The following is a 21,789-nucleotide window of genomic DNA, read 5'->3' as shown; positions in this document are numbered from 1 at the left end:
AGACCAAAACAAATATTTCGAAAATACAGGGGTAAAAGATAAACCAAAACTAAAATTATAGGGACCAAAGTAGTATTTAAACCAAGAATAAACTAAACAATACCAAAAAATAAGCATATACGTGACACTTTTTATGTCTTCTACAACAATGTTTATGCATGTGAATGTGCATTATATTTTAACAGGTTTAACTTTGATGATCAAGAGCCAAATAGAAGAATGAATTTCTCATGTATAATTGAAGGAATCGAACCTTAGTCATCCAAAAACTACAATCAAAAGGAATTTGAGGATGAACCATATCAGTCAAAGTCATACCCTCCAATGAGGCAATGAATGCCTGTTTCTGCACATGAAGAGTTTTTTTTTTTTTTTTTGGATGCCCTTTTTTCAACTCTGTATCTAAAATCTACAATGTAAAATTTGAATGTTACAGGACATGAAATATTATAAAAGCAATTTTTTTCCACTTGGCTTATTAACTAATACAAATGAAACAAAATTGAAGGTAGAAGAAGGGCAATTAACTTAATAACCTCATTTGTTTGACACAATAAATTCTCTGTACTCGCTCTTCATTTTGACTCCAGGAATATTCCTACATAACAACCATTAAAACGGAACATCGGTTAGAGACCACCATGAGATAATTAAATATCTACAAGTCATATAATTGTAGAGAAGTTATCGCTACTTTTGTAACAAAGTGCTTGAATCCTTACAGCGTAAGGTTTTCAAATCATGTACGATGTTCGATATAGAATTTTCTTTTATACATTATACTTGCCTCCTCATAATTTCTTTGATATTTTCACTCTTTTTTTTAAAAAAAATACATTGTGATGATTTCATTTTCCCTCATTAAGCATTTTGAATGTTATTATTTTTCTTTTTGTTACATGAATTTACCTCTATCTATCAGCTTAAGCTTTTGGGTTAATCGATGATTTAAAATGATATCAGAGTAAGTGGTTGGTCCTGTGTTCAAACTCCCGATACCATCTTAAATCACCAATCGACCAAAAGCTTAAACATATGAGCAAAGGTAAATTTAATATTGTGTCATTAACATTTTTTAACTCCTCTTCTAGAGTCTTTTCCTTTTGAACAGTTTTGATCATTTCATAATACCACTGAGAAGTTTATAGGTTGTCAAACATCTATACATACACACAGACATACACTTTTTCTAGTTCAAATTGTTGAGTAGTAATTTACTTTTAGAAACAAAAAACAAAAACAAACAATTTTTTTTTATCCACAATCTACCTTCAAATATGTTTTTAGAACTAAGCAGATTCATCACGCTGAGGTTTTGAGTGTTTTGATTCACCCCAGCTAATATCTCCATTATGATACTCATTATCCAGAAGTTAAAAGGATTATTCCATCCAAGACTTGAACGGGGGGAGTTTTATTGTTTCTTTTGAGTTGTTCTCTTCTTGGGTACTTTCTCTAACCCTATTTTCAGAAGTTTCTGATGTTCAGTTGCTTTTATTTTCTTCTTTTTGTTAGAAAACACAACTTTCATTGAGAGAAAATGAAAGAACACAAGAGCATACAAAAAAACCCTCAAAGAAACAAGGTTCAGCAAACTAAGATATATCCTAAGGAATAGTCACAAAAGACTTTGAAATCCAAGTCCAAACGGAGACATAAAACTTCACGGTCACTAGGGTCCCTCTCCAAATCTCTAAATACTCTTTTATTTCTCACCATAACACCCACAGAATAGTGCACGCCCCTGCTTCCCAAAGAATAAAGATGTCATTTTTTAATGAAAAGTTCAATATCTTTTTTTAATATTTAAAAAAAATAAAAAGTAAATCTAAACTAAGTCTAGATGTCATGTTCAAGAAGTGAAAACTGGACAAAAAGAAAGAAAAAGAAGAAAAGAAAAATGTAAAAGGAGCACAGATGCCTCACATCTAGAGGATGAATAAAGATGAAGTATATATTCGGTGAAAAGACACGACAAAAGGGCATAAACGAGTGTGGACAGTAAATTTTATAGGGTAGTAAAATCTAAAAGTGACCACCAATATGAAATCATTCTACATTAAAAAATGGTCAAAGAGAAAGGAAATGTAAACCCACATGTGGAGTTCATCATATAATGGCACCATTTATGCATCACATAAATATATATACACATGCACATAAATCTGTGTGTGTATATGTGCATGTATATAATTAACAGATATGTATTATTTATTATTCATAACAGACCTGATCATCTCCTTATTTTTGAAGAACTGCACGCATGGAGTACCCATAATCCCAGCTGCTTCTGCTATTTCTTGGTCTTCCTCAATATCAATTTCAACAAAATGCACATTTTGATCAAATTCATCTATCACCTGGAAGATCACATTCGTGAGGAAGGCTACCAAGCATCAATAATTTGCCATTAACATCATCAGAAAAATAAAACAGATAACAGTGCAATTTATAGTATTTTTTAGAATAAAGAACAATTTCATTGAATGAATGAAACAGGGAAAACTCATACTCTTTTATAGGTGATTACAAGAAATCTCTCCAACATAGAACCGTGTATTTTATTGCCAAGCATGTCGAAACAAATAATCAGCAGTTTATCAACTGCCCATTCTCTCTCTACATGTGCAAATTTTGTCAACTACATTCTCTCAAACCCTCATTATACTACAGCAGCTAGTCTTTCGGAACTAACCATATCATTTTCCAGAAAATTGGAAAGTACCAAATGCAGTAGCTGTTCTGGTCTTCAAATTGTACTTGAAAGGTATCCAATGACCAACTTTACACTTTAATTGCAAGTTTAGGTCATGGTACCATTATATGAACTAGAATGAAGATCGTTGTTTGCAAAAGGCTTGTTGATAGATTAGACACAAAAATAGAAATAAAAAGAAAAGGAAAAAACAGCATCAATAGATGCTACTGCTACACATATAAAATCATAACAGATCTCTTTTGTTTATTTCAGTTACAGTCAGCTCTTTTAATTAAATGGGGATACTCATTCAACTTATTGCTGATTGCTGTAAGAAATACCCAAAAAACAAAAAAAGAAAAATGAATGAACCTATGTTCTTAAAGTCGCAAATTTTTAAAACTACACAAACCTACCTTAACGAATTGGTTGGTTTTCTCAGTTTAACAGCCGTTATTTTAGTAACATAGCTGGGATACTGTTCAATGAAGAAGATTTATGATACAAGCTTCTTCAACTTTATGGGAATGTTTCTACCTACAATACAAGCTTCTTTCTCTCTTTTTTCTCTAACCTCTAAAAGTATGAATACTCGCTTACGCTCACCTTGATCAATTCATGTGACAACCACAAATCCAACAAAATTTAGTTGTGAAAATCCTCAATTTATCTTAAAACATGAAATTGTGAAATTATGTAGCGGATCATTAATTTATGACAATCAGAAAATGATATGCATTTAGATTTATCCTACAGCAAAAAAATGAAAAAAATGAATTCCTATAACAGTCACTCAAATAATAATGTGGGCTGGATGGATTGATCCTACACTCAGACAATGAGCAGTTGGGCATTTTCTACCTTGCTGAGAATTGGCTTCAGAGTCCTACATGGGCCACACGTTGGTGATGTGTATAGTACACATATAAGCCTGGGACTTTCATGGTATAGTTTCCGAAGAGCATACTGTTAAAACAGGACGTAAAAGATATTAAAAATTCTGAGTTAATGACAAATAACATAAAGCCTCAACCGTAGAAGAATAAAATGTTATATATCACAAGACTTGAAACGTAATTGCCAAAACAGGAGATATAAAATGCATACCTGGCCTTTATGCTTTGTAAGAGTGATGTCAAAACCTTCTTGAACGTCTCTGTCCGTTGGTTCCTTCTTCTGAACCTCTTCAGTTAGGGGCTGAAAAAGCAAATACATGGAGGATCATGACAACGTAATAGTGACACTAGCTATTTGTGATAAACCTGTATAACAGAATGCCTTCCCCAATATGCACAAGAACAAAAATTCATCACATGTTAAGTCACTCAAAGGTCGAAAAGGTTTGAGACGAAATCGACCAACCAACCCACTTCAAAAGGTTTCAATACCTGGTGGAACTCAATAAGAAGATTCTCGCTCACAAGATAACGCTCAACTGATAAAGCAGCAACGCATCCTGAACCAGCAGCAGTTATAGCTTGCCTCCACTCATGATCCTGAGAAATTACATAGAAACAAAGTCAAAAGATATACAAATAAGTGTGGATCTCATTTTTCAAAGAAAAAAGATCAATTGAAATTCAATGATCTTAACTAGAAAACAGTTTTTGTGCCACTATCTCACATCATGACCAACATTATGATGAACCGCATAAATGATGAATTGAATAGATATAACAGAAAGTCCACATTGGCTATGAAAGCAAGAGTTATATGTGGATCTCAAAACTAAAATAATTAACCCTATTTTATGAAAAGGTTAAATTTATTATCAACTTGTACTCTTTCCTCTCAACCTTCAATGAATAGTTCTTCCTCATTTGAAATAAATTGAATTTTTGCTATGAATTTCATGTAAACTATATCTGTTTTTGCAGATACATATGTTTTTACTTTGAATTTCATGTTTGCATTAATCATCACTTCCTTGGTTTGGTTGTTTGGGTTTAACTAGTCTTCTTGACTCTTCCCGGTGTTCTATATCCAAGTCTTTTGCTAATTTATTATTCTATTTAAGATATTTGTTCAAGTTGGAGCGTTCTTATTTTTCCAGTTTAATTATGTATCCTCTTTTTCTATATTTTTAAGTTTTATCTTTGTGTATCTTTGAGCATTAAACTATTTTCATTATATTGACGAAAAGTCTCTTTTATTTTCAAAGAAAACTTCCTCAATTTTTGTTCTATACCCTTGGGTTCTATACCCTCAGTTTTCTATCAAAAACTACCATTGGGTACTACAAAATATCAAATATACCCATATGCCTCTGGAGACAATTCTGACCAAACAAGAGTCTTGAAGAACCCCTGTATAAGCAATAGCAATAAAATCAAGAATGTACTCCCAGGAGGAGAATACCTGCACATCTCCAGCTGCAAATACACCTTCCACAGAAGTTTTTGCAGTACCATCTTGCACTAACACATACCCAGAGCTATCAAGCTCAACCTGGCCTTTCAATAACTGGCTGTTCGGCAAATGACCTATTCCATAAAATAAACCCTTTGCCTCCAGCACAGATTCTTCCCCAGTATCAGCTTTTCGAACTAAAATGCCAGACATTTGCCCTTTTGTATTGCTAACAATGTCCATAGCCTCCGTGTTAAAGTGCAAGGTAACATTTGGACAGTTGAACACTCTGAAACATTCGCGATAATCAACCTGTTAAACAAACATTCAGGGAGTTGAAAACTCACATACAAATTGTTTATTGGTAAACCTAGAGATAGTTGGGAGTCAATAAAAAAGGCTGTAACTTGTAAGTCCAAGTACAAGACAGACTATTATGAGTTTAATTTATATTAGAAAGCTGAGCCTACAAAACAATGAAATTATTGTTATAGAACTGTGAAGAGGAATTAAAAGTTACGTTTTAAAGACACTCTAAAATGTACCCAACCTAATGAGTTTCCAAGATTTTCACTATTCTCCAAAGACTCTACACTGAGTTGGCCAATAAAGTTTTGATTTTCTTCTCTTTGCTTATCAAATCATTTAATAGGTGTAATCGTAGGACTTCCTATAGCTCAAAAAGTCACCCATTTTAACGTACATGATATATTATATCCACAGACACTTGATAATCTAAAAAAATATCAAACTAACCCATCCTCATTCATAACCAAACACGCCATACAGAAGTAATACAAACCAAGTCAATACAAACCAGTTGTGCAAATACCTAAACGTGTCATCATCCTTCAAGTGTGAACATTTCATCATGTTTTTTAATTTTAGTAAAAGTTACAAGTTTGGTTTTTAGAATTTCAACTTTTAAGCTTGTATCAAATAGATCCATGAGATTTAAAAAGTATCTAATAGATCCCTAAACTGTCAATTTTTTGTCTAGTCGGTCTCTAGACTTTAAAGTATTTATTAATACCCAGAATTTCCAGTTTAATAAAAATTAACTAATCTTGTAAACATGAAATTGAATTTTTGTCTTGTTAGTATCCTAAATTTTAAATTTGGTGTCTAGCTGTTAGGCCCCCAATTGTGCATCAATATCATAGGAGAGGCAAGGGTATTTTGGGGAAAGAAGTTTTTAAGGGAGGGGACCACTAGAAATGAGAAAAGGTAAGAGCACAAATATAGAGTTTTAGAGAATGAAGCAGTTATTCAGTTCTTTGGTAGAAACCTTCTCGAGAGTGAGAGGTTGAGGGCAGAGGCAATCTCCTGTGATTGATCTCTAGGGTTTGTAACTGTCGATCCATTTCTTCTTAATAAGATCGATACCTTTTACTAGCGTGCCCATTTATTTTAGAAAATCTCAAATACATCTGTTAATTAGACACAAAATGAAGAACATTCAAAGACCTATTAAATACTTTTTTAAAATTTAGAGACCAAATAGACACAAACTTGAAAACTTGGGAAGTGAACTTGTAATTCAAACTTGAATTTGTGCAGCATCTATAAATATTTATTAAAAGGAAACATTACACAGGCTACAGGATTTGGTTAGTCTATTTTGATAGTTTAAAGTTTAAAGTCACCAGTCATTACAATCCACTAGCATGGAGTAGCCAGAAGGAAACCCCATAATAGTTTGTAAAAACTTTTGGTGTTTCTCTTTCCAGAGACACGTTATTATATTCTATTTAAAATTTTAAAACAACAATAATAAGACAGAGACATGCAGAGAAAATGTTGAAACTCAAAAGATAAGACATTCCTACCCTAAAAGTACACGTATTTACAAGATATCAAACCAACTACTACAATGTAAAAATGACTCATTGCCAAAATATTGAATAGACATACCTATCTTGCATAGCTTTAGAAGCCCTAAGTTGATCCTTCCGTACAAGTAAATGAACATGACGAGCATACTTAGTCAGGTACAAGGCTTCCTCAGTTGCCGTATCACCTCCTCCAACAACGGCAAGTACTTGCCCTTTAAACAAGGGTGATGCTCCATCACAAATCGCACAAGCACTAATTCCTCTACTCCAAAATTCATCTTCACGAGGTAACCTAAGTCGTTTGGCTGTTGCTCCTGTTGCATATATTACACTATGGCACTTAACCTGAAATGTTTAAGGAGGAAAAGCCAAAGAGGAAAATCAGAAAGAAAAGAAACACCGTGCATTTTTTGAACACCAACACAAATTAATGACATGAAATAATTAATAAAATGCATCCAAACAGGAAAAAGACTGAAGTTGAAATTATTCTTTGATTCTTTGGTAACAATATGAAAAAGTCGAGGAAAAGTAATAGATAAAGAATGAACTGATGATTCAAAATAAAATAAACATAAAAAATGAAGAGAAAGTCAAGAATTCAGAGTTCATTCATACATTTTGATAGAAAATAATCCATCACCTTGCGTTCACTACTTTGCACAGTAAACGGTCTATTCTTTAAATCAATAGACTCCACATCTTCCTGAAATAATTCGGCTCCCCATCGTTCTGCTTGTTTCCGCATCCTATCAAATATAATATGAAAATTATAGCCAAAAAAACCTCTACCCATGGGTATACCCAAAGTCTCTTCCATTTTGATAGAAGACAAAGAGGACCAACGTATTTCCCATATTTTATATTACTGTACCTGTCCATCAGATCTGGACCAGTAATTCCATCCGGAAACCCAGGAAAATTCTCGACTTCTGTAGTAGTCATTAGCTGCCCTCCAGGAACACCACCTGCTTGGAAACCCTCAAACACTACAGGTTTTAAATTTGCACGGGCTGCATATATGGCTGCAGTATATCCAGCAGGACCAGAACCTATGATTACCAGATTCTCAACTCCTGTTAAAAGAAACACATGGTCAATCTCACTACCTTATGCCAATTACACCTCAGAATTCGAACTTCCAACTCCTCAACATTTTTTTTTTCTCTTTTCTTTCAATCAAGCAATTATATCATGCAAAATGATTGAAGAAAAACCTTGTAAAGTAGAAAAATTGCAACCAAAATATTACGTAGAATTGCAATATCATATGTATGATAGTTATTAAATTTAAATGTCAACCAACTAAATTGCAATCACAATGTCTACATTACAACTACGAAGAGGAAAGCTAAACCAAATGCTAGTATGAATAAAATAATTTTGATATCTATGTGTTGGAGTCAGCTTTTGTGCACCTTCAATACAGGCGTTGAGATAAATAAAATAAAACAAGCACAGGTAAGTCTAGAACAACAACTCATATCAGCTAGGAAAGAACAACTATCCACACTACTCAACAACCAAGTTACATACATCAGCCTACATACCAGTGGAGGATCCATAAATTTTATTGACAAAGGAACTTTATAGACTAGTAAAAATAATGTGGAAAAGAAATGTAAGAAGTATGCTTGAACCTGGGTTTAGAGGGGGCTGAGAGACAGTGTTACCATTAGGCTAACTTCTAAAGTTGGTATTATTACCGTTTTTCTATATACTTAATATAAAGGACATAAAATTGAGGGAAAGTCGAAGCCCCTTTGGTCCTATGTTAAATCCGTCTGTGCTGACGGACTTCACATCAGAAAATTTCAACATCAAATTCGAGCAATAGAAAGGAAAAAAGTAGATAAATAAGTAGTAACTTGATTCTCTTCAAAATGACAAAAAATTTAGACAAGATATGCTCAAGAAGCTTCCACAGCAGCAGACATTAGAAAAGAAACATACAACATCGGAAAGATGAAAATACGAACTTACAAACAGAAGTAGAGCACAAATAAGCACATTGTACAAATAATCTAATGGCAGTGGAAATTCCGAAGAACATGCGGCATATATAATACATCCAAAACGCAGGAAAACTCGTAGGATTTCACATTCGAAAACATGAAGATAAAATTAAAATTCAGATGTCGACTATCGTCAAAATCTAGATAAGGCGCAGGAAACTTGAGGTTGACTTGAGAACAGTCACACAACTTAGAAAGGAAAGAAATACGGGGATGAAGAGAGATAAAGAGAGTGGGGTGAAGAAAGAAAGAAAGAAACCTGGGGAGGAAGGAAGGTCGTCGGAGGAGGCGCGAGGGCGAAGAAGAAGAGGCGAGCGAGAGGGGGGGAATCCGGTGGAGCGGCGGGGAGAAGAAGGAGAGCGGCGGGGGAGGAGGAAGAGGCGATGAGGAAGAAGAGCATTGGGCATGGGGGAGGAGAAATGGTGGGAGGAAATGGAAGGGGAGATTCCTATCTGGAGAGAAGAAGAAGCAGAAGCAGCCATTTGAGTTTGAGACCATACAAACGAAACACTCGGAGTTAAATGCGATGCGATACAACAAATTGGATTACATTACACATCTTTCCATTCTCTCCCCAACAGTCTCTCTTCTTTTCGCATGGGGAGTGTCACACACGCGCTCTATTTCATTATATCTACGCATCAACTTTTATAATGTGTTTGGAGAGGAAAGATTTACGGAACTAAATAATTATGAAAATCGTCTGTTAACATAACATGTCTTTCAAAATATTTATTATTGGTAGTTTTTTTCTTTTTATAATTATTTAAAAACCACTTCTTTCTCTCTCCACTCATATTTATTATTATAGTTTTTTATTTTAATAATTTATTAATCATGTTATACTTAATGATATTTTTTACTTTTTCATGAATACTTATTTATTTAATCATGTTTTAAAATTATATACTTAATAATTTTTATAATAATTTATTATTTTTAATTTCTTTTATTGTGCCCCTCCATATTTTTTAATCTCATTGTCAATTTCTTCCTTTATTTTACTTGTATATTTTTCCTATGTTCATAATAATTTAATAATTTTACCAATAGTATAAAGTCTAGGAAATAATTTTTTTACAAAAATTATGTAATTAATCTATGTGCTTTTCGTTCTTTTGTTATTTTGGATATATCCAGTTCATACTATTATTATTAAATCAACACTGTTTTTAAAAGATTGATTCAAATACATTAAATTTAAATTTAATTAAAACATTAACAGATATTAGTATTATCATTAGGATTATTGTTATTATAATTAACATCATTCATAATATATATACTTTTATTATCTTATAAAATAGTACTTATGTTACACTGAATCCGACCATATTATTATTATTGTTTTATCGTTATTGTTGTTATTATTAATAATAACAACCATAATAATAGTAATCATAACAATGACAATAATAATAATCATAATATATGATTGAATAGTAATTAAAAAATATCGGTGAATAGTAATTTTTTAAATAATAAATTATTACAAAAATTATTTAAAATTAAGTAAAACTAATTAAGCATATGATCTTAATATATAATTAATTAAATATGAATTTGTGAAAAATTAAAAAAAAAATCATTAAGTATAACATGATTATATTATTAAAATTTAAAAGTATAATAATAAAGAGAAAATGAGAGAGAGAAAATGGGTGAGTTTATGTTTAAAATAATTATAAAAAAGAAAATCTACTAAAAGAGAAAAAAAAAAAAAGAAAACTAGTTTTAAACCCACATTTTTTTCCTAATTTCCATATTTATTAAAAAAAAAACCCTTAAAATTAAGACTTGTATTTAAAAAAGATATGCAGATTATTATAAAGCATGAAAAAGAAGACTTAATTTTTAAAAATAAAAACAAAAAACAAAATAAAACCAAACAAAATTCTAACCATTTAATTTGGGATTTTAAGATTGAACTTGCTTTTGCACCAATGATTAATGATTTCAAATCTTCTCAAGGAAACAATTGAATTTAGTGATGAGGAAACAATTGATTTCATTACTAAATTTAAAAAACAAACAAAGTTAGAATCCTTAAAAATTAATATTACCAACACTGCATCCACCTATAACTTTCTTTGAATGTTTCTTCAATAAATTAGAAAAATAAAACTAAAAAATTGATGAAAAATTAGTATAAATTTAAAATAGTAGTAGATAACAAATAAACATATAATACAATGTTTATAAATTTAATTTTCAAAAACTAAACCAAATAGTTATCAACAAAAACTTGTCTTTTCATAAAAAAAAAAAAAAAAATTGCTACCATATTAGAAACATTCTTTTAAAATAGATACAAAACAAAGAAACTTTACATGTGAAATAGTTTATATGTCTACTTTTTAAAAGCTAATACTAATTGAATCAAAGGAATTATCGATCTTTTTTTAGTAACAAAGAAATATTTAAGTATAAGGAAAAAGTAGAAAACATAATTAATCAATAAACAGAGTAAAACTACAAAACTCGTAGAGTTAAAATAGATTACCCAAAAAAACAAGTTAAAACATGAAAAGAAATAATAAAAGTTCAAGATATCAATATCAACAAAAATATCATAATTATTTCGATGAAAATATCAGTAAAATGAAAAGTATTCCAATTAAACATTTAAATTAGTACAACTAAACATTTATCATTTTAAAACAAACTTCTATTAATTATATTACATTTATGTTAGCAATAATTTGTTGTTTATTTGTACGTTTGTGAACTTTGATACAATTTATACTGACATAATAAAAAATCAATACTTCCAACTAATATCTTTCCATAAAAACGTAGAATATCGACATGTCAACAAAAAAATTAATACTCGTGCCCTGGATGCAGTAGAGCAAATCTCTAACTCTCGGTTGCATAAAACTAGCAACTTCCTCCCAATATCAACTAACAAATACAATCAAACCAAGATAACTAAACCAATATATTACAATAAGTTGACAATTCAAAATACAAACTAATAGCTCTACTAATTAAATCACCATTAAAGCAAAGTCCTTTCAACAAAACACGGAGAATATAAATTTCCTAAGAAACTTTTGTGATAGGGACATCATCAAGGATGAATTGACCAAGCTTACCTGCCCTGAATAGAGTAAGTAGTTTCTTCGATACTCTCAAACGAGCTTCTGCTGCCTTGTGTGACACCTTCATCGCTTTCTGCAATGCTTCAAACTGCACTTCTATAAGACTTTCTAAACCATTCTCGTCTTCAACATTACCATCGAATTCCGACAGAGTTGTGTACAGAGTGCATTGAACTTCAGTTACAAGATCCTGAACAAATGAATTAGAAAACAAGTATACACAGGTTTCTTTTTTGGTTTATAAACCCACAAACATCGAGAGGAAGGAAGAAAGTGCAACAAAAGTGAGGTACAAAAAACAAGTAATGATGGACAAAATAAACTGACACCAACAAGAGTCACTCCAAATGAAAATCGTGAGAAAGAAGAGGGGACAGGATATACATATGAAAGATGTATAATGTTATAGATTTTGGTGAATAACCGATGTTTCATCAGAACAATCTAAGACGCACGGACATTTCATGGACACGTGACCACACACCAATTTGAGTGTTCTGTTTTTTATTTTTTTGAATTTCTGAAACGGGCAGTGAACACACCGAAAAAAATATTTGGGATAGTTACAAATTTAGCCATTAGATGCAAAATAATTAAGTATATAGCAACATTTTTAAAAAATTACAAATATAGCAAAATTTGTCAAATTCTATCGAACCAATAGACCATATTGTAAATATTGGTCTATCATTGATAGATCATACAAATCTATCAACGATACAAGTCTATCCGCAATAATTTTGCTATACTTACAATTTTTTTAAAAGTTACTGTATCTTTAATTATTATTCTTAAAATGGTCATTAATTATAGTTATCCGAGACAAAATTGTTTTAAATTTGGGCCCAACTTTAAAGCCCGTTAGCTTCCTTTTTGAAATATATATAAAAACGAAAACCCATCCCTGACCTTGTCCTGCACTTCCGAGTAGCTGCAGCACTAAGGATGCCTCCCCAGTTCTCACTAGAGCAGAAATTTTTGCCAACGCTGCCAGCAGATTTTTACAATTAACGTTTTTAAGCTACTGCCAGCTACCATCTGCCTACTGCCGTTTTTTTTCCCTATCTTCAAAGTTGAAACTCTTTTACATATTTTTTAATATTATTTGTTAAATGTTAGGATGACAATCATTAATTAAACTAACTGACAGACATTTATGCAATTTTAGTGGGATTGATTGAGTATTTAATCTTAAATGCACATATATTCTAAAAGTATAATATAAAAAAATAGCATCCCCAAATGTGTCCGTGTTCTAGTATTTTAGTATTTTAGATTGGCGTTTTGCCGTGTATATGTTCGTGCTTCTTAGAGAAGCATGAAAGGCAGCCAAACAAGACAACCTACAAGGAAGGAGGAAAATTTTTTAAAAATGCCTCCAGACCTAAAAGATCATTTCAAGAACCGATGCTGGTAGAGAGAAGCGAAGAATCATACAAGGACCAAACATCACCCGGAACGCTCTGAAGCCTTTCCTAAGGAAATACCAAACATGTTAGGAAAAGAAAACTCAGTCATCGCCATCTCCGTCCAAATAAAAAATAAAGTTAAGAAAATGAAGCAGCCAACGCAAAATAGCTATCCCTTTTCTGTTCTTCAGTGAAATATATTAACGCCAATACGAGGGTAGAAATCTATATCTACGACCTCCCAAAGAAAGTAGAGAGTTCTAAACTGCTGAATTATACTTGTTTTGCCACATTCCATGTGTTTTCGGAAGTGTGATGATGGGTGACTACACTCGAATCTCTTTTTTGTTTGTGTAAATAAACACAAATAATGAATCCCATCTAGCAAACTAAAACTCAATGAAGTAACTGTTGGTGATATATAATTAAATTTGCCTTCAGGCTTCAACTACTAGCTTAAGCTTTTGAATGAATTGGTGGTTTAATATGGTATCAGAGCGGGACATTGAACACATCCTAGAAAACACGACCAGTGATGGAAATCACACAGAGGAAACAACCGCCAGTTTTAGTGTCGCCGTCGTCGATGCTTGAATCAATGCTGCCATGGACGAATGGCTCCGCCGCCTTCAAAAAATGCCGGGAAACATAATTCGGCAGATATTTTCGTCGTCCGTGCCGCCAGAACCCGCTCACACACCGCTGTTGGAAGTTCACGCACCGCTGGAGGAACTACACGTGCCGGTCCATCATGTTCAGACGTCGCCGGCCATCCCAACCGTGCCACCCTCATCTTCATCTGCTGCATGTAGTGTTCCCCACGTGGCGATTTGTGTTCTGCCACCTAATTCTGACCGGCGACTACCGCTTCTGCAGTTAAATCTATATGCCCAATGACCTTAGTTATTAACTTGATTATAAGAGTCCTCAAATTCACTCAACATTTGAGGTTGGTGAATTTTCGGCACATTTCAACCCTATCATGCAAGTTTCCTCATCTAGAAAAACTTAGCAATAACTGGAAGGTCTTCAACAACAGATTGCAGCAATTGAGGCTATCCTAGGGACGACATCCAACACTCCTGTACCAATGTATTCAAAGAATCTGGTAACCACGTTCCCTATTTTATCTTCTTCCTCTGTGAGTGAGAATGCTAGTCCAACCACACTTGGAGCTATTGACCAGATTAGCTCTTAAAACTCAATTCCCAAATCTTTTCAAATTAGCTCAGCTGCCCAATGACTCAGTGGCTGCCTGCTGGGATTATGTCACAAAGTCTTGGTCTTTGATTTTTTGAAGACCCCTGAAAGATGAGGAAATACAAGATTTTCAGCGCCTATTAACCCTCATTTCTTTGAAAGGTTTAATAGATTTGGAAGATAGGAGAGTTTGGTCACTAGAGACCTTGGGTCATTTATCAGTTAAGCCCTTTCGAATCACCTCTCCTTCTTTCCCTTTGAAAAAGATTGCTTTAAAGCACTTTGGAAATCTAACAACCCAAGGAGAATAATGTTCTGGTTTGCGTTATGGCATTCGGTCTTCTTGATGGCTCCAGAACTTTGCAAAGGAAAATTCCTAATAATTGTTTGCTGCCATCAGTGTGCCCCATGCTTGAAGGACAGTGAGCAACTAATGCATCTATTCTTTATATGCCCCTTCTCATCTAAATGCTAGTTTAGCATCTTTTCTATGCTCAAAACAGTTTGGGTCTTTTATGGTTCTCTACATACCAATGTATTTCAATTATTGAGAGGGCCTTATTTATAAAAAAAACTTTTCTAATATTGGTTAATTTGATAAAAGCGTTGCTAGCAGAGATTTGGTTTGAGCACAATCAACGCATTTTCCATGATAAGAAAAGAGATTGGGTTAATATAGTAGAATCTTCTAAAAGATATGCAGCTGCTTGGTGTTCTTTGAATGCTTAATTTAAAGGTTATTCAATTCAGGACTTATGCCTCAACTGGACTGCCTTCATCTGAAGAAATTCAGGACTGTTATGTTCCAGATTGCTAGAATAAATTTTGTGTTTTTGTAGTGTTGCTGGGATTTATTCTGTATTCCCACATTTGTTTTATCTTTTTTCAGCTTTGCATCTGTCTTCTGTTAGAGAGTATTTAACATTGTTTTCGATCTTAGCATGACCTGAATATCTTTCGTATTATTTTGGATTTGATGAGGGTGTTATGGGGTGTCAACCTAGTTGAGATGTCCAAGCGCACTTACTAATCATCTCTATCTCTCTCCCCCATTTCTAGGCTTCTCTATTATTCTCAATGTTTAACTCTCTTGTACTTTGAATATTATTAATAAAGAAGCATGTCTCCTTTTCCAAAAAAAAATATTTGTTGTAGTGGATCAGCTGTGCAAATATGCTCATTTCTTAGCTTTAAAGAATCCATTCACAACAAAGTTTGTGGCTAATGTATTTGTAAGGGAGGTCATTAAGTTGTATGGTTATCCTCAATCTATTGTGTCATATAGGGGTAAAGTGTTTCTAAGCCATTTTTTGCGAGAAACTTTGTTGTTTGGCAGGAACACAACTCAATAGAAGTTCAGCATAACATCCATAATTGGATGGTCAAACTGAAATGGTGAATCGAAGTGTAGAAGCTTATTAGCACTGTTTTCGTGGGGAGAGAACGAAAGAGTGGATTTTGTGGCTGTGTTGGCAGAATATTGGTACAATACAACATATCAAATATCCTTTGGAGTGACTCCATTTCAGGTAGTCTATGGCCAATTACCACCACCCTTGCTTTATTATGGCGAGTTTACTAAAGCTAAATCATCATTGGATCAATAGCTGAGGGAGAGAGATGTGGCTTTTCGTGTTTTGAAGGAGCATTTACGAATTGCTCAAGAGAAAATGAAGAAAGAAGCTGACCAAAAGCGAAGGGATGTTCAATTCCAGATGAATGATTTAGTGTTTTTGAAAATTCGGCCATATAGGCAATCTACTTTACATCGAAGACGAAATGAGAAGCTCTCTTGCAAATAATTTGGGTCGTATCGAGTATGAGCGAGTGGGATCCATTGCTTATCGATTGGAATAACCATTTGTTGCTACTGTCCATCATGTCTTTCATGTTTCTCGGTTGAAACGAGCATTGGGACAACATCATTAAGTCCAAACTATGCTTCCTTATTTAACTGAGACACATGAATGGTTGACTTAGCCAGCTAAAGTTTTTGGTTATCGAAAGAATCTATCTTCCAGCTTGGGAAGTTCTGGTCGGTCGGAAAGATTTGCCAAATCAAGCAACATGGGAGTTATTTGATGATTTCAAAAGGAAAATTCCAGAATATCACCTTGAGGACAAGGTGGTTCTTGAAGGGGATGGTAATGATAGACCTCCAATTGTAATGCAGCATTATAGAAAGGGTAGAAAAAGGGAAAGTCATTGTTTGCAGGAGTTTGGCTTCTGAAGAATAGTTGGAAGTGAGCTGGTATTAGCTGTCGAGTGGGGGCCACATAAGTAGAAGGAGTGTGATATTTTAGAGAAATTGATAGGGAGGGAAATCAGTTAGTTGGTTAGGAAGTGAGGGCTTCTCGAGAGTGAGTGGGAAACTGTTGTTCTTATTTCAATGGTGAATGTAATTTGCCTTATGGCATTTCTTTTCAATAAAGATTTCCATCTGGTTCCCTATTAGAAGCACAGTAATGATACTGTTTAGAAAGCAACAACTAACGTCTGTCTGGTTCTTGTGAACTATCTAGACCTGGAATTCTCTCCTTCCCATTGTGAACTACTATTCATTAAGATCCCATGGAGCATTGGAAGCCAAAGACACTCTAGGAGTTGATCAGTCTAATAAGAAATTCTTTCCTTACCTCAACATAGACCACATCAGACTTATTTGGAGGAGCCCTCCTCTTTGGCTGGAGGTCATTAAGATTAAATTTGTGCCTTTCCTCTGGTTCATATCGAATACCTTCCACTCTTCTGTTATTCAAATGTCTCCTCCAATGGAAAGGAGTCCTTCGAGAATTCAGAACAGCCAGAAGATATTGAGCAATCCGCTCCTCACCCACCACTGCATCCTTGACAGATCCTGCTTCCATGTGAAAAATTATGGATCAGTCTACAAGAAGATGCAGTACACAATATAGTTGACATCAACATGATGGTGCCATAGAACCGAATACATTGAAAGATCAACAATAATGAAAATACAAGATAAACTACTTGAACCTGCTCAATCATGAGATAACTCTCAAGTCCTAATTCACTCCCCAAATATTGTTTATCTTCTCCACTCCCCATTCCCTCTATTTATAACCAACTTCCCTAACAAACTACTCCACTAATTAGTAACATACCCTTAATATACCTTTGATGCTATTCCTATCACAATAATAAGAGAAAACTAAACCAAACTGACAATGAATGAGATCCAATTATATGATTCAGGAGGTTGGAAAACAAAAATATCTCATTCGGACTCAGACCAAAAAGCTACGTTATGGGTGTGGAAACTGGAATCCATCAAACACATGAAAAAGGAATCTGCCTTCCACAAAAACAGAAAAATACGATGAGGAAATAAAACCATCACTCCAAACCCATACATTATCCATCACAAGAATACTAGTAAAGTATCGCAAGTTGTGATCCTGCTAAGCTTGGAAAATGGGCTCAGTTGGTAGAGGGGATGAGGACTCCATGCTCTCTCAAATTGTCTAGCTCTAGACTAAAAGTTAGAATAATTTAAGAAGTTTCGGTACTTCCAAATTTTGTTTATTGTTGTCAGATTGCATGATTAATTATTTATTATATAATCCATATGTGTGACTTCAGCAGCAGTAATAGTTAATGAAATCAACCACACAAGTAGTATTTCACATTATTACATCATTCTTGTATAGCATATCTCAGTGTCCATAACGCTATAGTATATAGCTTACCAAAATGTTGTTTGAAAAACAAAAAGTAGAAATTCTTATAAACTAGAAACAACCTGCAAGTGCTAGTTTTAACCCTGTCTCGATATCTTGGATACTTGGAACTAATACACCAGGAGTGTCTAGAACATATATGCTAGGTTGATGAGCAATCTGCACATCAGAAGAATTGCAAATGGTTGATACTTCATGATTATAAGATTTCATCTCACAAAGAAGAAAGGAGGGGAGACGCAAAAGTAGAAATTGATTACTAAAAATGAAGATGTGTGGTTGATCAAAACTACCTTGTAGCCAGCTATATCTTGAGTAACCCCAGGCAAGGGACCAACAGTAGCTCGCTTCCTTTTCTCCTGCACTATGAAAAATTATTGAACCACAAAAGTCTAATAAACAAAGCCTCCAGACCAAGCGAAACAGAATATGTACACTTCAATAGAAAAGAGAAATTGGCATCTTGCTCCAAGAACTAGTCTTACCTGGAAAGCGTTCAGAAGCAATTTGATGGATTGAATTAATTAAAGCCGACTTCCCAACATTCGGAACACCAACGACCATAACAAGAAGAGTAGGTTCCCTTGAAATTGCTTCCTTCAGTTTAAATTCCACAAGCTCGAGAAGCTTTTTTATCAATAAAAAATCAGTTAGGCCTTTTTAGCAGAAAAATAAAATAAATAAATATTGAAATACACTAAATCAAACAAACTAGCTAGTTAAACACTAAATCCAATAATAAGCTACTGCAATTTGCAATACACTTATGACAAGTTGACAATTCAACATTGAGATGTAATGTGTAAGTAAATACAAAAAGAAGTCTAAAGAGTTGTCAAAGGATCATTTTAAGTTTACTTACCATACATGCACAAAACTAATAAGCATTCAATTTTAAATTTAAAACAGAAAGGATGAAGAAAAATCTAAACAACTAGAAACTTGTCTAACTCATCAGTTTTCATCTTTAAAGTGAGTAATAAATAATAAATAACATAACTAGTGCCATCATCCAAAGAAAAAAAAAAGTATCAACAAAGTATGCGATCTTCGATAGTTCTAGCAATTCAATATATCATAGGAAATGAGGTGCTAGAATCTCGAGATTAATTGCAACCTATAAATGAATACCACTGCAGCACTGTAGAAAGGAAAAATACCTTCCGAACAGAACTCTTACTGTGAGCGTTAATTGGTACGCAATCTTGATTGCATGAGTCAAAAAAGTTAACCCATTTCTGCAAAATTAAAGTCGTAAGGATAACAAAGCGAACAAAGAAAAACTATAAACAAAAACTGATTAATGAACATACACAAGCGTACACATCCATTCACATATCAATTTACAGACTTTTGAAACGGAGATTCGGAAGAATATATATATTGAGAATTCATAGTTAGAGAGGATTCCGAATTCGGAAATGATTTTCATATCCTATAGCCAAAACTTCAAAAACTCAATGAAACAGAATGGTTCAGTGGTGTCTTACATTCATGATATTAGGGTTAGCCAAATCTTTCTTGTTGAGGGCAATGACGCGGCGTTTGGAAGCGAGATGAGGCTGGAGGTCTTGATTGGCCGAGGACAAGGGAATTCGGGAATCCCTGACCTCGATGACCATGTCCGCGAGCTTCAGTCTATGACGAATGGCACGAGTGGCTGCAGCCATGTGGCCGGGGAACCAATTGATGGCTCCACCGCCGGCAGTGAACTCCATGTCTCCAAGAGCCTTCTTCACGACTCCGGTGATCCCTCTCATTTCTTGTTCTCTCCGACGACGACGGAGGTTTGGGGTTTTAGACATGTTTTGCCTTCTTCGGTTATGGGCTTCGACCACATTTCTACATTGGGCTTTGCCCGTTATTGCAAGTGAAATTGGACGGCTTAACTCAATAAAATCAGAAAATTATGGGTTAGTTCTAATCACAAAAGAGTTGTTATTATAAATATTAGGTTTATTTTTAAAATAACAAAATATATTAAAATATTTAACAAATTTTTGGATTCTAAGTAGATTTCTATCGCTATAACATATTATAACTACCAGGGATAAAATTTAAGGTTATAAATATTTTGTAAAATTTGATATTTTTTAAAATTTTCCTAAATATTATTAAAAAAATGTTATTATGTTTAATATCAAAATGTCACGTGTCACTCATTTCACACTTTATCTACATTGTCACGTGTCTTGAGGTATTAATTCTTAGTGTATCTATATAAAGCCCTTGCAAATATTGAACCTAAAATTTGTGGTTTTGGACTAGATAAATGAGTTTTATACTTTATAGGAAAGTTGGCCCATCACGTGTCTCCACCCCCAAAAACAAGGTTTTAATTCTCCATTCGTGCTTGCCAAATTATCTATAAATAGTAGCATTTGATGGAAATTTCAAACATTTTAGAAATATTTTATAATTTTATAGAAGTTTTTATTTTCTTATTTATTTTATTTTATTTATATTTATATTTATATTTATATTTATATTTTAATATTATATATTGTTCGATATTTGTGTTCTCGTTGTGCCTTTTACAACACGTTATCAACACGAGCTCTTATCATTTTTCGAGCTAAAAGTAGGTTCTAAAGGTATGTCAATTTTTCCCGACTTGTTATAATTAACAAATATTATTTTACATATTTAGTATATATTAAATTTCTAATATAATTACTGTTTGGTTTTATGTCCTAAAACTCATAGATAGTAATTGTAATCTATTGATCGTTTTTAATAAAGTATTTTTGGTTATTAGTTTTGTCTTAATACTCTAAATCTAATAAACTAACATCATAAGCTATTTGATGAGACTTAAACTGTATGTATAGACATACATAGATCAATGTTCGAGACGCAACTTAGGTCTATATAGTATAGAGAGAAGGTTGAGGTACCTTATTCTGGTAACACTTTGGACACGACACACTTTGTATTTGATACAAATACAATGATCTAACGCATTTGTATATGTGACATACGAGTGGAGGGTACCTTGTGCAATGAGTTTGCATAAGAACAGACCACGAACTAGTAACTACTAGATGTAACTATGTTAACTAGTTAGATTTTTATTTCATTAAGATGACTTAGGTAACTTTGTCTTAATCTTGAGATTGTTCTTTGATTTGTACGGGTAAAAGTGATCAGTTTCTCGACTCAAGATGAAATTCACACATTCCTGACTTTAGGGTAAGTACATGAGTGTTTCCATAAATAGTGTATTCGAAACTTGAACAATGGGCTCTACCCGAGAGAGGTTTTTGTTTATTAGTTGGACCATAAATAGTTTGTTAATTAGAGGAGCACTAGTATTTAAGGACTAGAAGTAACCTAGGGGTAAAACTGTTATTTGATCCAACTGACACTACAAACACTAATGAAGGACTAACTTACTTCAAATGAGGAGTTTCCACAAACCACTTGTGCACTTTGCTTCAACCATTTGCAAAAGTTCACATTTTGAGTCTAGTTATCA

The 21,789-nt window shown here is 33.4% G+C and overlaps 2 protein-coding genes across 4 annotated transcripts; both read right to left on the bottom strand.

Annotated features, from left to right (window-relative positions):
• Window positions 1-212: 212 nt before the first annotated feature.
• LOC101211038 (thioredoxin reductase NTRC) lies at window positions 213-9,435 on the bottom strand. 2 transcript variants are annotated; one of them, XM_031884624.1, is made up of 11 exons: window positions 9,157-9,435; window positions 7,757-7,958; window positions 7,526-7,631; window positions 6,962-7,227; window positions 5,057-5,336; window positions 4,087-4,194; window positions 3,806-3,895; window positions 3,560-3,664; window positions 2,230-2,360; window positions 537-598; window positions 213-409 (listed from the first exon to the last, which is right to left on the bottom strand). In XM_031884624.1, exons 1-10 carry the CDS (start codon window positions 9,377-9,379, stop codon window positions 538-540), a joined length of 1,572 nt encoding a protein of 523 aa, XP_031740484.1. In that variant the 5' UTR covers window positions 9,380-9,435; the 3' UTR covers window positions 213-409; window position 537. The 2 variants fall into 2 exon arrangements, with proteins under 2 accessions (XP_031740484.1, XP_004149386.1); XM_004149338.3 differs by having other exon boundaries at window positions 213-598.
• A 2,217-nt stretch (window positions 9,436-11,652) lies between these two features.
• LOC101211288 (short integuments 2, mitochondrial) lies at window positions 11,653-20,137 on the bottom strand. 2 transcript variants are annotated; one of them, XM_004149339.3, is made up of 7 exons: window positions 19,802-20,132; window positions 19,472-19,549; window positions 18,797-18,938; window positions 18,605-18,675; window positions 18,374-18,470; window positions 17,247-17,467; window positions 11,653-12,191 (listed from the first exon to the last, which is right to left on the bottom strand). In XM_004149339.3, the coding sequence occupies exons 1-7, from the start codon at window positions 20,114-20,116 to the stop codon at window positions 11,943-11,945; spliced, it is 1,173 nt and encodes a 390-aa protein (XP_004149387.2). In that variant the 5' UTR covers window positions 20,117-20,132; the 3' UTR covers window positions 11,653-11,942. The 2 variants fall into 2 exon arrangements, with proteins under 2 accessions (XP_004149387.2, XP_031740287.1); XM_031884427.1 differs by lacking the exon at window positions 11,653-12,191 and adding an exon at window positions 13,204-14,714 and having other exon boundaries at window positions 19,802-20,137.
• Between the last annotated feature and the right edge of the window lie 1,652 nt (window positions 20,138-21,789).

The sequence above is a fragment of the Cucumis sativus genome, chromosome 4, assembly GCF_000004075.3.
Source record: "Cucumis sativus cultivar 9930 chromosome 4, Cucumber_9930_V3, whole genome shotgun sequence".
NCBI classification, from domain to species: domain Eukaryota; kingdom Viridiplantae; phylum Streptophyta; class Magnoliopsida; order Cucurbitales; family Cucurbitaceae; genus Cucumis; species Cucumis sativus.
This window is presented reverse-complemented; position numbering and strand designations above follow the sequence as displayed.

Excerpts from the sequence above, each read along its gene's own strand:
- LOC101211038 (XM_004149338.3), bottom strand. The coding sequence starts at position 9,379 with ATGGCTGCTTCTGCTTCTTCTTCTCTCCAGATAGGAATCTCCCCTTCC. Across the intron at positions 7,959-9,156 it reads CGACCTTCCTTCCTCCCCAG|GAGTTGAGAATCTGGTAATC; the intron begins GTTTCTTTCTTT and ends TTCTTTTAACAG. Across the intron at positions 7,632-7,756 it reads GGTCCAGATCTGATGGACAG|GATGCGGAAACAAGCAGAAC; the intron begins GTACAGTAATAT and ends TATATTTGATAG.
- LOC101211288 (XM_004149339.3), bottom strand. The coding sequence starts at position 20,116 with ATGTCTAAAACCCCAAACCTCCGTCGTCGTCGGAGAGAACAAGAAATG. Across the intron at positions 19,550-19,801 it reads CTAACCCTAATATCATGAAT|AAATGGGTTAACTTTTTTGA; the intron begins GTAAGACACCAC and ends TTAATTTTGCAG. Across the intron at positions 12,192-17,246 it reads CTGATGTGGTCTATGTTGAG|GATCTTGTAACTGAAGTTCA; the intron begins GTAAGGAAAGAA and ends TCATTTGTTCAG.